Source organism: Lichenostomus cassidix, chromosome 1Ab (genome assembly GCF_008360975.1).
Source record: "Lichenostomus cassidix isolate B80296 chromosome 1Ab, HeHo_3.0, whole genome shotgun sequence".
In the NCBI taxonomy this organism is placed as follows: domain Eukaryota; kingdom Metazoa; phylum Chordata; class Aves; order Passeriformes; family Meliphagidae; genus Lichenostomus; species Lichenostomus cassidix.
Window position 1 is genome coordinate 4,265,444 of NC_139481.1, and position 16,410 is coordinate 4,281,853.

At 41.1% G+C, this 16,410-nt stretch overlaps 1 protein-coding gene across 1 annotated transcript in view; it reads right to left on the reverse strand.

Annotated features, from left to right (window-relative positions):
* Positions 1-8,120: 8,120 nt before the first annotated feature.
* PTN (pleiotrophin) overlaps positions 8,121-16,410 on the reverse strand; it is a 67,225-nt gene continuing 58,935 nt past the window's right edge. The window contains exon 5 of the mRNA XM_085049509.1: positions 8,121-14,705. Within this exon, the coding sequence (XP_084905635.1) occupies positions 14,653-14,705 (53 nt within the window). The 3' untranslated portion in view covers positions 8,121-14,652. The remainder of the gene's footprint in view (positions 14,706-16,410) is intronic.

Genomic DNA, 16,410 nt, shown 5'->3' on the forward strand with positions numbered 1-16,410 from the left:
GCAGAAGGGATAAAAGCCAAAAGCTGCCCTGAGCAGTGACCCTGCAAAGCACTGCACCACATGGCAGAGACCCTCTGGAAAATCAAAATAAAGGTCTTATTCCTGCACAACAGCACAGTCTGTCTGGCACCAAATCTTCTCTAGTCCACCTGGGAAATTATATTTTCTAGCATTTTCCTCCTGTTGAGACGATGGCTTTGCTGGGAGAGTCAGTCAGCCCTTGGGCTTCCTGCTGGATGCCTGGGGAATCACAGCAGAGGGTCTTGGTGACACTGTGCTTGCAGGAGGAGGACATCTCAAACAGCAGAAACAGCTCAAAGCTGGAAATGGGTTTTCACAGCTATGGCAATAAGGGGATAAATTCACGGAGTGCACTCTGCCTTGAAAATTGCATGACAATGTAAAGAATGAGAGTAATGAAGAAAAAAAGAGTAATGATGTATTCAAGACAGAAATAAGTGGAGATCAAATCATTTTATTATAAGGTAATGATGTGTCTTTTGATCGAGTTCACTTGCATCATAGGCCAACTGCATATTTTTAGCCACAACTGAAGAGAAAATCTCCAAGTTATTACTATTTATTCCCCTGAATTGCCTGGATTTTTTCATTTTCCTGGAAAGCTTATGCTCTCTTCAGCTATGCCTGGACACAGTAGTACAATTTTACTGTCTGCTCATGGGGTCACAGGACACAGCAGCCCATCAGCAATGGCTGCTTTGCATTCAGAGTACACACCACCTTATAAAAAGGTTAAAATTCCAACTACACTACAGGAAAATAAAAATTGAGAAGCACATTCCCTTGGCAGAAAGGCAACCTTCCATTTTATGTTTCAGAGTATGAAAAATAATTATCTGTGCAGGGGTTTTCACCTGTTACTGAGATTTCCCAGCTTCAAATAAAGAATTTTGTAACTGTTGAAAATGAGGGCATGATGGTTCAATTCCTCTGATTGTCAGGCTTCCATATAGCTCAGTGAAAATTTAGCCCAAAGCAAAAAGACATGGAGCCTCAGATAAAACCAAAAGCTCTCATTAAATCAAGTGTAAAATGCCTTCCACTAATAGTAATTCAGATTATAAGTGGATTCCCTCTGAATGCACAGATGCCCCTTTTTCTGTTAGCTCTCTGGAAAGAGCACAGCAGTGCAGTTTGCTGATGAAAAAGAAAGGAAAAGTCAGAATAAATAGCTCATCTATGTCAATTTGTGAATCTGAAAATGTTATAATTTCTGCCAGCAAGGCAATTCCAATAGTTTCACTGACTCACTCAGGGACAGAGGCTGAGTTCATGCCATTCTGCAAGTGCACAGCTGAAAAACCACCAAGAATTCACCCAGCAAAGCCCTGCAGAAAAATGCTTGCAGTTACCTTCCAATAATGAAAGCACCCATGTAGAACTGCTGTTCAGGAGCAACAGACATAGAGAAGAGTGGGACTTAAAGAAAAAAATAAGTGAGGATTACTTTTTTCCTTTAAAAACATGACAGCTTAAAAGCACTGACATAAGACTGATACATGACATTTCAGGCTTTGCTCAATCCTGTGACAGGTTCCAGAGTAGAGGAGGGCAGGAGAATGAAAGGATGGCAGCAGGACACACTGCCAGCCTCCCTGGGAACCCCTCTGGGCTCTCTGAGCTCTCCAGCTCTGTCTCACTGTGCTCACTGACAGCAGATTGCAGCAGCAGGGAAACAGAAGGAAATGTTGTTTAATAAACGTTGCAGTATGAGACTCAATTACAGTTAAACATTGAAAGCATTACAAAAAACAGAAGGACAGACATGCAGGTAAGTGGTGAAACTCTGTGTGCTGCCTCTATGTGGCCAGAAGGCTTTGTGGTTTCATCCATTTCTCTTTTTCTGGTTATTGTCCCGCAATAATCTGGTTTATCTGCTGGTTTTTGCCTTGTTTTGCCTGGTGGGGCTAGTTCTGTGAAGTAGTTTTACAAGTCAAGCATCATCCCAGCCTTAAGAGTTGTTAATATAAACAGTGACCACTGGCATCAGGGGAAAGAATAAATTCAAGGCAATAAAAGCAACCTCTGAAATTCTAATTAATATGTACTGCCAGCTTAACAGCTACCTCTTGGAGATTTCTTAAATTACAGACTGCAACTTTGCATTTATCAGTTCAAAAAATTTTAGGGTATTTTTCCATTAATTTGTCCAATACCTCTTTGAACCTGCTTAGATTTTTAACAGTGATAACAACCTGAATAGAAACAGTTCCACAACTTAAGCATACACTGAGTTTTTAATAGGGAACCCACAAAATGCACACATAAGCCATGTAAAAATATATTTAGATATAGGCTATGTATTGAAATCTATATATGTATATTTAAAAAGTCTGACCTGCATAAATACGGTGTAAAACAGTCATCTCCAATATATTTTCCACCAGGGCCAGATAGCAAATGAACTCTGCAGGGCATCATTAACACAAACAGTGGATGAAGAAATAAAGCAGGCTGAAAACATCAACTGTGTTTCTCTTCACCATCCCACCTCATTTCTTTACAGCCCACTCTTGGAGAGCAGTGGAGATAAAAGCTGCTTCAAATGCTGCTTGTAAACATGATGCCTCTTGGAGAGCATCCTCCTCCTGGGATGCTGCAGTTGGGTAAAGAATACTCAGGATTAGGTCAAACCCAGGCATTTCTCAGAGGGCTAAGATGGAAAATATCTATCTGAGGCAGGGCTCAGGGTTCTTCCAGCTTTTTTCAAAAGCAGCTAGTGCTAGCTCTTCATTCACTATGTTATCTTTCAGCTGCATAGAAAAAAAAAAAAATCAATGTTTCCTTCTAAATATTCCAAACATTCAAGCAATTAAAAGAGGACTATGGAAGGTTCTAATTAAAAGAATTCCCCCACAGAAAGTTAATGAGAGCAGAAAAGCCTTTAGCTTCATCCCATGACTGTTAAATATGTGTTTTGGAGCCAGCTCTCCTGATGAGGTGAAGATTAGAAAGCAAGGAGCTTGAAGAGGTGAAATGTGCTTTGCCAGAGAGCACAGAGCCTGAGCAGAGGTCTCTGAAGTCCCCCAGCTCTTGGCAAGGTATAAGCATGGCATGTTCACATCTTGCTGGGTGTTTACAGAGAAAAACAATGCCAAAAAAGTTTATTTCAGCTTCTCATGCCAAGCCAAAAGGCACCTGCAATCCATTCTCCTGCCCTTTGAAATCTCTTGCTGCAGAGCTGTTGGCTGTTCTGAGCAGCAGTCTGCCTGGTTTGGGGAGTGCTGCTTTGCAAGCCTACCTGGCAGACTAGGAAAACAAACTATTCAAAGATGCTTTCCCTGGCAGGAGGCCAAGGTGTGCACTGCAAGCACGAGATACACCTAGGGAGAAAACTTATCCTGTCATCTCTCCAACTTGCCAGGCAAAACCTCCTGCAAACCATGAATGAAGCTTAAAAGCTTAGTTTTCTTGTGGCTCATGTTCTTTGTGAACTTCACTGTGAATCTGCTGCCTTTCTTATCCAGTGTTTAACCATAATTTCTCATTTCGTCCTTTCCTCACATAGTCCAAGCTGAGTTTCTGGTGTAGATAGTAGTTATCATCCTCTGAGTAAAGAATTTCTTCCAAGCACCTCATCTCAATCTCTCCTCTTTTAGATTGAAATCATTCCCACTTGATCTATCACTACCTGCCTGTGTAAAAAGCCACCCTATCTCTTTTTTATAAACCTCCTCTAAGTATGAAAAGCACGTGGCAAATTCAGCCCTCCAACCTTTTTGCTCTAACTCATGGATGTGGCAATTCCAGATTAAACAGCTGGACTTGGTGACATAAAAGGCTTTTCCTAACGTCTGATTCTGTTTCCCTGAGCTTAATTCTGTTTTTCTGAAGCTCTGTGCCACTGGCTGACCCTGTGGATCAATAGCACAGCCTGTCAGCTGCAGCCCCAGCTCTCTTCGGCGTTGTTCACACCTCCCAGCTGGCACTGGCACAGAGCTAAATCTGTGGTTTTGTCCTGGCACAGACTCCCACACGCCAGGAATTTGGCTGGGAGCTCCTGTCAGTGCAGCTGCTGGTATTTGCACAGGGGGAGAGCATTGGGTTGGTGACAACTCACCCACAGCAAACTGAGGGCAAATGAGGAACTGGGGTGTGCAGAGTGGCCTGAGGGTGCTGGGATACTTTTGTTCATGTAGCCCTCTTCAACTGAAGAATTTAAAAGAGATTTTTTTTGTCCAGATGAGCTTTTCACAGAGAAGAAGTAGTTAAGGTACCAGTTTGAGCCTCTCAGGGGATGCTGATTGCCTAAACCTAAATCTGGCAATGGGAAAAGCCAGATAAGGAGTGGTCCTGCAGAGCTGTTCCCAAAGAATCCTCATTCTCACTCTTCCCATGCTCGCTTGTTTGCAGGAATTACTGGCCTGCTGTTGAGAAATGCGGCCTTGCCCTGGTTCCATGGGGCCTCCATGTCCACCCTGCACTCACCCAGGCCAGGATCTTCCCTTGCATCTGCTTTGGGACACAAAGGACATGGCTTGGCCTCCCTCCCTCCTTCAGCTGAGGGAAAGGCAACAAAAGCAGGAACTTGGCCTCCCCTCTCCTCAGTCCCAGTGTTAGGGCGAAGGAGGAGGCACAGAGCTCTCCACCATCACCTCTCTCCTCAATCCCAGTGTCAGGGCCAAGGAGGAGGCACAGAACTCTCCACCATCACCTCTCTCTCCCTCTGGTCCCTCTCAGCTGTGCTATATGGCCATTCCCTCCATCTCTCCAAGCTGTTTTGCACTGGGCCTTCAGAGCAAATCACTCACTGCCACAATATGTGGCTGTTGTCCACCAGCCTTTTACATATTTGGGTCCCTTTCTTCAGTCCCTTTATTTTTTTTTAAATCCTAAACACTTTTGAAGTGCTGGCCTACAGTTTAGCAGCTTGCAACCTTATTGGAAGGGAAAACTACCAAGTGAAACTCCAGCCAGCCTCATACACTTCATTTCCCTAAGCTGCCTCAGCATCTAGCGAGGAAAGAGGCCCTTTCTGACATCTTTCAGATTTGCTAAATTAGCCCTCTAGTCTGAATCACCTCCTGAATGGACTTGCCATGCTCCATTGAGTACAGAGGGAGCTTGAGGACAGCCTCTGAGATTAACCTTCGACCCCACAGATGGGGTGGTGGGTGCTTACACTGACAAACTGCATGAAATCAGAGGTGTTAAGTGAGAGTGTATTACTGAACTACAGCATAAATCACAATAAGGGCTGTTACACCTTTGTTTTAATTGCTGCTAATAACAGCAGCAAGTAGAGTATATTCCTGTATTTAAGATTAGACTGTTTCTCATCTCCCTTGATGAACAAATGCTGTAGAATCTCCCTGTAGAATAAATGCTGGGAAATAAGAAGGTGGCTGCCTTTTCCATTGCCTTTTTCTCACTCTGTTGCACCACTTCATTGTGACCCTCAGGTTGCAGGGCACCCTGCACAGAAAGAAACTTGACTGGTCTTTTCTCTTTGCATGCAAGCAGATAGAGCAGCAGCTTATTTCGGGAGCTTTCCTTGATAAGACAGCGAGCAGCAGTTGTGATAAGCCAGGCCCAGTTCAAATTCAGCTACTTACAAAACAGTCTTTATCTGAGGGAGTGTGTGCTTTGTCTCTGAGACACTCGGTTATCCAGGGGGTGTGATGGACCCCTGGCAGCAGAGGACAGCAGAAAAGAGAACAAACATGGCTTCTTCTCTCTTCCCCCCAGCTCAGGATAAATGGAGAGCTGCTCTTGCCATCCCTTTTGGCACTGGGAAATGTCCTGTTGAGCCAGTAGGACTCACAGCACTCACAGAAATTGTGACAGGAGTGAGATACTACATATTTTAGGATCTCTGTGCCTTGAGTCTCAACACATTTTTCCATGCTGAAAATGGGCCAGTTCACATTTGGAATATACCCAAAACCAGGTCCTGAATTCAACATAAACACATTTTAGTATATCTTGTTAGATTTACTAAATATATGTGCATGTGTATACATATATATGGCCTATATATTTTTATATGTCAGATATACTTGGCTTACCTTGCAGCCAGCTCCAGCAACCGCCCAGGCCAACCTATATTTGGGACAGCATTTTTCAGTGCTCCAGGCTGTGTCCTTTCTTGTGTCTTTTTCTAACACAAGTACCCAGTTTTTTGTTGTGTTGATCTTTACATCAGGAATTCTATTCCCATTTTTCAAAATCACTTTTCCCCAAAATTCCTTCCCATATCTTCTAGCCCCACAGAAGTTTAAAGATTATCCACAACAGTGACTCCAGGCAATTGCAGACACCATGGACACATTTCTTCCCAGGTAATCCCAGAAACCATGAATCCTGAGTCAGAAATGTGAGGCATAAACCCAACAGAAAGTAGAAGAAAGGAAGAAAGAAAACCAGCAAGGAAGAGATGAAAAGAAGTCCTTGTGTCACATCTCTTTGGCTATAACCTCCACCATAAATGCTTTGAGAAAATGCAAGGCTTTATTTACCGAACAAGACAAAAAAAAAAGTCGTTACTGACCATTTCAGATCCAAGATTTCACCTTTTGCTCCTGTGGTAGAAATGGTGCAAAGCAGCAAATGAAAAGTGTAACTAAGAAAGCTGAGACTGAAGAAACACAGATAAAAACCATTTTTTGCCAATGGAGACAATAATTTCAATGGTGCAGCAATGAAGCCTTTTGTAACTCAGGGTACCCAGTAAGGATGGAGATATTTTTCTGTAAAAGATACTCTGTATGTATATTCATATTTAAATTCAAAACTCATTTGACCACAAATGTAATAATCTTTCTTCAGAAATGCTCCCAGTGAAGATTTTATAACAGACTTGTGTTTCACTACAAGATTATTTTCTTCTTCTCTTTGGGTTTCACTGGAGACAATTAGTACAGGCTAACCAAGAAAAACAGAGGGTATCTCATTTAGATGATTTCCCCTATCACCATAACAGATAATAATGGACAAAAGGCTGGATTACTACTTTGTGAGAAGGCTACATCCTGAACATGCAGAGTTCATTCTGTAAATTCTCTGTTTTCAGTGAAAATGAGGTGCTGCTTCAAGGCAAGGGATGGAGTGAGAGTGTCTCTGTGTCTGTGCAAGGGCAGCTGATAGATCAGATATCTCACATGGGAGTACCAGAGCAACTTAAAACTCCCTCACCACTCAGTCACCTAAAAATGTAACTTACTGCTAAGCGGCATATTGAAAAGGAATTAAAGTTTTTCTTTTGTAATTAAACAATAGTGAGTACTCACTCTCCTTTCCAAGGATAAGATTTAGGTTTCTGAGTCCATTAGTGGTTTGAAGAATGTACTGTCAGATTTCATACCTTATAATACTCCATTTTCTTCCAAACAATTTCAGAAGACTGCATCAATCTCCTCGTCTTGCAAAAAATGTGAAGCATCTCCCTCTTTTGGCAGTGACTGATGGAATGATTTTCATGGACTAATTAATTCATTATTCTAAGGTTTTAACTAATAGTTGGACACAGGAAAAAACCCAGAAAAATTATTTGGAAAACAAAGTAAATTTAGAAAAAACGACAATGAATGAACTACAAGAAAGGAGATTAAATTAGCATACTATGAGTACTACCTGGATTTCTGCATAATTCTGTTTAGTTCATTAATGTAATGTAGCTTCTTTGCTCTACTCTTAAGTCTTAATCATCTTCATCAAACACACACACATTAAAGTCACTATTAACGTAAAACAGCTGAGCATGACAGGGTTGGGAATAAGGGTTTCCCTCTGCTTACCTGATAATGTAATTTTTAAAAAAATCAAATTCTTCATCTGTAATCCATCATTGTGTCACTACTACACAGATTGAAATAACTGTATACTGAAAAATCTGCTTTAAAGAACTGAAAAGTGCCAGGAAATTGGGACAGACAGCCTTTAGTGTGCACAAACCACAGAGATGTTTTCTGCTAGAATCACTTCTTGGCAGACTTCTTTCTACAGACTAAAACCTTTTCAGAATTTACAAATTTGTTTGTGTGACAAGCAACACCCACAGCCGACTAAAATCAGTACAACGAAGAGATACCATTAATTACTCAGAACTAATTTAAGAAACTCCAGAAACAGTTCCCACAACCAAACGAGGACACCACGTGTCTGTGTATTAGTTTATTTAATTCTTTATCGCCACTAAGAGCAAGTAAATTATGCTGATACAACTGGTAAACATATACATTCGCTAGAGCCCCCCACAATCCCACAGAGCTAAGGGAAAAAACATTAAGGGATGTTACAGGATTAATGCTTTCCTTCTACAATATGGATATATGGCTTTCATACAAGTTTTTTAAAAAAATTGGAAAGGTAACACACTGCTAGCTTACAAAAATCAATATACAAACTGGAAAAATAAAAAGGAAGAGGAACGGGAAAAAGAAAGTAACCCATGAGAAGATATCATATAGCACTGGTTTAATAGATATATACAGAATTAGAAATCCATTGAACATGATATTCAGGCTTTAATTTGTTATTTTGACTTTCATTTCTCCTTTCAGTATTACACTCAAACTACAAGTATTAAGACAGTTTCTCTCTTACTTGTATTTTTCCATCTTATTTTACCCATTTTCCTCACTTTTTACTGGCAGAGAAAAAGCCTTTTTCTGCCTGGGTTTCTATGTTCACACCTAACCAAAGCAGTTATCCACCCTGAAGCTTTGAACAAAGCCCTTCCTCGTGCTTGGTGTGACAGAAGAGAACATCCCTGTGACAGAAAAGTCCTTTTGGCCATTTCATTGCCATGTGTTGTGCATTCCCCTCTCACACAGCTACCCTTGAACTGAAGTGCTGGCAAGAACTCCAGCTCTTCATCCTACCTGTGCATCCTCATTTCAACACCACCACAGGACAAAAAGCTCTCTCATTTCAACCACAGCCTGACAAGGTGGCAGCACTGGTTGGGATTCACATTTAGAGGTATGCATGCACCTTTCTGGAGTTCTGCTTCCCCACAGATGTGTAGATTTATATATGTGTATTTAGAGCTGCTCTGGACTATCACAGCCATTCCTTCAGCTGTAAAAGTCCAGATGAACCACATAATGATAATATGGGGAGTGCAGTGAATGACATAATGAGAAAAGTTAAATGATGTCTTGTTGCCAGATAGATTAGAGTGAGGGAGTTCAAACAGAGAAATTAATGGAATGAAATTGGCTGTGGGCAGGACAGCCCTGCAGAGGCTATCTGTTTTCCTAGCTTTCCATCACTGAATTCAGGGTTAAAGGTTTTGAAGTCTTTAACTTTCCATGACCTTCTGAAATGGGAATACTTGTAAGCCTCTGTTTTATCTCATCAGTAAATCCACTCATTGGACATGTTTTCAGTTTTGTTGCAGGTTTTGTTTGTTACCCTTTTAAGAAAGGACTAAAATCTGTAAGTACAGGTTTTTTCATACACAACTTACTCAAAGCCAAGTGATTTAAAGGCTAGGACATACTTATAGAAGTTTTTAGCCATCTGGGACTCCAAGACACTCCATATTTAAATGGCAAACAGCAGAAAAGGCTAAAGGATTGTACAACCCCACCAGTGAGATAATATTAGTCAAATACAGTTGAATTCTCATGTTTTCCCTGATTTTTGCTCAGTTCAGAGTGATGAGGCCACAACACAGATGGCCACTTGGGAAGAGTAGCAGAAAGAAGCCATCAGGAAAATTATTGGACTTCAGCAGTGTTTAGTTTTGGCCCAAAGCAAAGTTTGATGCTGCTATGAAGGAGAATTACTTCACCTTCTCCAAATGCAAACAGCCATGGCTGGAAGAGCATTTATAGGTTTTCTGTCATGTTCTACACCTGCTAAGGCAAGTCCTTCTCTACCCCTGAAACTCTATGCACCATGATAATTTGATGATAAAAGAGGACAGAGGTAAAGGATGCAGCCTGTTGCCATTATTTATCTAGTTAAGGTGTTTCTCTGTTTTCTGGATTTTTTTTTTTTTTGAAGGAGGACACTCCTGCATCAGTGCTTCTAAATTTTGAAATTTTGAGATGAGCATTTGATCATTTCTGTCCCCTGGGAATTCTTGACCAGGTTAAGTTATGAGGAAAGTTTTACCAGCAAATCCAGGGACTCTCTTTGCTCATTATCATCCTTCCTTGTCCATCGTCATACACTGATTAACAAGTTGCTGCTGTCTTTTAATTCCAGAAGGACAGGAAGTTGGAGGTAATTGATGGTATAGCCTTCCTGGGGCTGTTTTGTAATAATGCAGGGAGAAATGGAGGATATAGTCTGAAGGATGAGGAAATATCAGCAATATCCACAGAAGTTTAACTGAGAGGTAGAGTGCCTCAGCAAAATTGACAGAAAACCTATAAATGCTATGAAAATTAAGGATAAGCATAGGAAGGCAGGCAACAGGTATAATCTGTCTGCAAAGGGGAGAACTCAGTCCCTAGTTCAGAGGAGTGCTGTCCTAGAGAATGCAAATGGATTGAGTGTCAGCTACCAACCCACTGACATCTGCCTCCCCTTATCAGCATCTGGGAGACATGACAGACTGCAGTGTCACATCAAAACTGTGAACACCTCACCAACAAATATAACTTCAGAAAAGTGGTGAGTTTACACTGTTAATGCTGCTGCAGTTCCTAGCCTGAGGGAAATTCAGGTTGTTGTCCCACTCCCAACATCAACATTAGCCTACATCTGATTATCTCTTTTTGACTCTGCCTCCAGTTTTGTCTCCTTTTGATTCTGCCTCCAGTTGAACACTTTCTCTTCAGGCTGGAGTGGGACTTTACTTCCCTGCAACACTTGACATTTGCTTAGTTTTCATTAAGGCACAAATCAGGGAAAGCATAAAAACAAATGTGCCAACCAGTAATTCTGCCTCCTGCACTTAAGGAGCATGCAAAAGCAGTTTGTATAAAATGGTCCTGACTTCCTATCTGTCTCTTCTTGACCACATCTCCAAAGCTGTGTGTTGATACATTTTATAATTGTATTTATTCTTTCATTTCTTCTCATTTTTCTCCTTTGAAAAACAGTTCAGCACAGAATGTCATTATAGAATTAGAAGATGAAAATCAGTAAATTACAATTTAGTATCTACCTGCATGCGCAACAAACATTTTCCCTTCCTGGAGCCTTGCCCAGAAGTTTTGCTGCACTTAATCGACTGTTAAACAGGCCAGGCTGACAAGCAGTGATTCACACTCACTATGGGCATTTCTGTCACAAGACATGCCTAAGTCAGAAAATGTCCCAACCCTCAAATACTCTTTTAAATCAAATTATAGACAGGCCTAACTGAAAGAAGCATTGCCTCAGCTTACTTAGAGAAAGGGAATGGAGATATACCCAAATCTATTTAGGTTTAAACTCACTGGAATCCACAGTCTGGATGCAGATTCACCCTTAGCTGATACTCAGCATCTCACCATCTCTTTCCTAAGATATCTGAGTGCCCAGAAAAAGGCTGTCATTTGGGGGATTTTTATCACCTCCCCACACTCTATTAGAGCTGTAGCAAATGAAGATGTAAACCACTCGAGAGGGACATTCACAAAACAAATTTCTGTCAGTTCACCTAGGTAAGCAACACGTCTATGCTAAGTCATTTTTCACTGAAATAGGATAGCACCAAGAGGGTAAACATGAATTTAAAAAAAAACCTGCAGCAGCTGCTCCCACAGCACTGCCAGACAAGCTTGCCCTCCCACAGCAGGGAGGGGAGAAGATTAGAAAGCAAATAAGGAGAAGTTTCAGAATGGCTGGAGTAGGAACTGATCAAGATGGGTGGGAAGAGGTTTTGTTCAGAATCTTGCCTTTTGCTTTCTTGGTGTCACTAGTGAAACAAGGGCTCCTGGTAGGTACAGGGTACCTCCCTTGAGAGCTGACCTGACTGACCTATTCAATCTTCCTCTCTTTTCTGCCATGAATTACTTCATCATCTCCTGCATAGCTAGAGTTTCCACTCAATGTTTTCTTTTGGCTTATTGGAATTTTTCTTCATTTTAGGTTTACAAACTATTACTCCAATTGCTGTAAGCAATAAGATGCCAACATAAATCTGAACATATATGGCTGAACAGTACATAAGAAATCTTCTCCTATTTCACACCCTTTGCTACATTTTCTTCTGGTCCTACCATGATATTTTTTATTTCCTTATTTTCTGTAAACTCTCTCCACAAAGGCCCTATGCCACCAAAGGAACTCGACTGGCTTCCTTCAAAGTCTGTTAGGAATGTTCCTTCAACAAGCCAGATGGGCAGTTAGACAAAAGGACCATAAGGGGAAACACAGGGGAATTTATTTTCTTTCTACTCCCAGAGGTGGAAATAAGAAGTCACATCTCAGGTTTGCTAAAGGATAATCAAAGTGTTGGTCTCAGCATCATTCCCAAATCCTGCCAGCTCCCTGTGAAACGTGGACTAGATGAACCAGCGTGAGGCAATGGTGCAACAGTGTTTGCACTCAAAGCTGAACCACTTCAAGTGAACTGATGCAGCATTTAGACAGACAAACCTTTGGTGAGTGAAAAAACAAAAGTTTCTTTCTCCCTTTGCTTTCAATCAGACCTACCAAGCCATTAAAGTCTGAGGCACAAGCACAGGTAGACCTGATTAGCCCACAAGCAAACCAAATAGCACCCAGAGCCACCTAAATATGAGCCTTTTGTGATTTTGGATTTGGTCATTGCACATCCACCATGCAGGGGGACAATTTGAATTGCAGCACAGCCTCAGGTGTGTCTGACAGCACAGCCAAAATGACAAGGACATCAACACAGACTGTGAGACACACCCAAGGGGTCTGGGAAAGAATTGTGAGGTTAGTCTAGCTGAAGCTAGCTGCAGCCTTGGCTAGCAGGCTTGGGGAGTGTTTGGGAACAGGACTTGCCTGGCTGGGAGTCCAGATCAGCCCAACCCTCCACCAGAGAGAAAACAGGGCAAGCTCTGCAATTGTTACACCTTTTCTTTTTTTTTGCATAGAAAATGGGAGTGATGTTAGTATGGAAAAAAAGACCCTCTGCTTGTCTACAAGCTAATCTCAAGAGAGAAATGTGATTTTCTCAGGGGAACACACCCTGCTGCAGCTTCACTGAAGTCAGTGGGAACCATGCAGGAGGAAAAAGGAGATCATTCCTCCTGACCAGCAGGCAACCTGCAGCCTACAAATGGCAAAGCTTGCATCTTGCTGTCGAATTTTAAGATTTAGAAGTCAAAAGCAATGATTTCAAACTTAATTCGGGCAATGAAATCCCTTATGTTTCCTCTAAAAATGTTGGTCGGCTTGTTAAACAACATTTTACCTTGAGACAGACCAGCCATGTGTCAGATCTTTTTTTTACTTTGTGACTTTCCTCAGGACTCATTTAAATTAGGTAAAATTGAGCAAACTGAAAAACAGCTGGTTAGAATTTTTCTTTTCTTTTTTTTCCTGCAGACTACATTAAAAAAAAAAAATCACATCTATTTTTATGTTTACTGAGATTTTTCTGAGGTCTGTTTGCTTATATAAAAATGGAAGAAAGCAAAAGGTAATGGTTTTACATTTCCCTTGTTTTACTCAAAGATAAACCAAAATTAATTTCATTCCTATTGGTTTCAGGTCCCACAAATTGTCCCTTTTTTGGTCAAAAATACGAACTGCCTCTGGTGGTTTCCAAACAGATTGCTCCTTTCATTTCCCACCAGACATACTATTTTTTAACTGGCTATGATTAAAATCAACAGGAATATTGCCACTGATACAAAAGGGATCTGGGTCAGGCAGAATCACAAATACTTCAACTAGGTATTTTATGAAAAGGATTTTCTCCCTTTTGTGAAAATGAACCAATAAAATCCAGCATTTTTCAGCTGTTATAGGTAAAATGGAGGACACTACCATCCACCATCACTGAAATGCTGAAAAGTGGAAAGTTTTGTCATCGTTCCACTTCGAAAAATCATTGCTAGAAAATAATGAAAAATTAGGACTCTTCTATGTCCAACTGTTGGAAGATTTTAGATTTCCTGCCAACATTCAAAACGTGCTTAAGGAAAGGAGTGTTGCTGCTTTTCCCCTGCAGATGGTGACATTTCAGAGTGAACGTTCAGCACACACCCAAGGAAATTCCATACCTGCAAACACTCCACAGAATGCTCCCACCCTTTCCTTAAACAAACCACTTCATGCAGTTATGCAGATGTAATCAGAAATTCAGAAACAAGCCTCGATTTTTTCAGATCTAAGGTTCCCAATCTTAAATAGAAATGCATCCAGCCGGAGTGCTGTGCTCACACAGGGTACCCCTGGCTTCAGCAGAGCTCCACAAATGCTCAGGTTCTGCTTGCATGGACTAATTACCAGATTGAGACCTATGGCAAGACTTGAGAAAAAAAAAAAATTTAAAAACCTCTACATTGTTCAATATACAATAGACGTAATTTTCTAAATGAGTTTGGAGTCCTTTATTATAGGCCTCTAAAAATTGTTGTTAGGGTTATACATTAAAAATACTAAAGTAATAAAAAAAAAAAGGAATTTTTTTTCCTGTGTTTGCTTTTTTCCTTCTATGGTACCATTAAGCTATAAATAATTTTAGGATAAAATGCCTAGGGATAAATGAAACTGTTAACTGATCATGTTTGCTGATGTCCCTTTCTCACATTGCCCAAGTTGTCTCCATTAATCCAGCATCTTCTCTTGCTTCTTGCCTTCCTTTTTCTTCTTCTTGGATTCTGTCAAGATACAACAATAACCACAAAAAATTAGCGGCTGGGAGGCACTGCAATAAATTTAATTCAACACCCGTGAAATTCCCCTTTTTTTCCTTCTCCATGCACACAAGAATTGTTTCCTCACTTTGAACAAAAGAAGGGGAAAGGAGAAGGAAAAAATGAAAATTCGCAGGAAAGGCTGAGGCAGTGGAGAAGATGGAGAGGGAGTTGCATGTCCCTATCTGAGTGGCTGACCCTGCTTGGCATGCAGAGCATTGTCTCAGGAACTTGCCTGGAAAAGAAGAAAACAGCAGGCATCTCCTGCAGAAACCAGGTCACGGCTCAGCGGAGAGCTGGCAGAAAGCACTGCACACCCAACCCACCCAGACCCTCTGCCCTGCTTCCTCCCTGCCTCTTTGTGAGGCTCTGGCTGCCGCAGAGTGTGCCAGCAGCTCCAGAGCACGGGGAGAAAGCTCTCTTGTTTCTGCAGCTCCTCACTGCCAGCCCTTCTCCCTGCCTGCACAGACACCTCTGTGCCCTGGGAGGTAGGGAGCTTGGTCTGGAGTCACAGAGCATGGTCTGCCCAGCCAGCTGGGGCTGATGGTGCTGCCTGATGGGTTTTGCTTTTTCTTTGTTATGTACCCTTTTAAATATTTTTATACAACCTTTCTATATTTTCTGTACTGTTGAAGCATGGCTCACAGAACAAGGCCATATAAATGGGGTTTTTAGGCACAATCCAGTCTATGTGACTGACCCTGAAGTGTCTTTCCCAGGAGATAACGAAACGTAAAGAGCCAAGAACGTGAACATCATAGAAGAATTATAAACAAGACAGGGAAATCACACAGACAGGACTTTAGCTGATGCTAGGAGAGCGTGATTAGAAGCTTACAGCCAATTAGCAAGTTAGATTAGGCACGAGAACTCAAATAATTAACCAATCACATATACCAGTGTGTTGTGTGAACAATGCTTTTGTCTATAATAATGCTTGTTTCCTGAGAATAAATGAAACGGCACCAATATCTCTATGAGAGTATGTGCTACATTCAGGCAACTCCCAACACTGTACCCTTTATATATGCACTGTACCCTAAGCCTACATGCTTGTCATTTTTGTAGTCTGATAGTCTGGCTCAGTTTTGGGGTTCTGCAAGGCAGAAGGACCAAAAATTCACAGTAAGAGGCCAGGCTATACTACCTCAAAACTCAAAGTTTTAACCTTGGTTGAAACCTCCTCTCTGAAACATATTTTGAAAACTGGGCTATAAGTTCATTTGAGGGAGGATTTCTTTAGAATGGGGGAACATTACTCCATTTATTAAGTTTCTTTTTGGGGGATCCTAGACAGGTATGCTAATTTGCAAGGTCCATAAAATTGTATACTCATTATACAGTTATATGTATATATAACTAGATAATGTATATATAATTATATATGTTATATAGTTTGGGGTACCTTTATGAGCTATCTATGATAGAATTCAGGGTGCAGAGAGGAAGGAGCAAAGCAAAAAGCAGGATTGTTGCAAGCCTTAGAATTATTCACAGGATTAAAACCTGTGTGGTCATGGATTAGCACTGAACCCACTTCTGTTGGCCCATAATGACCAGTAACAAATATTCCAGTCAGTAAACAACTATATTTTACCAAGTAAACAACTTAATTTGATTAGCAGAACTTTCTCTGTGCAATTTGGAATGGCAGCAGTCCTCTTTAAAC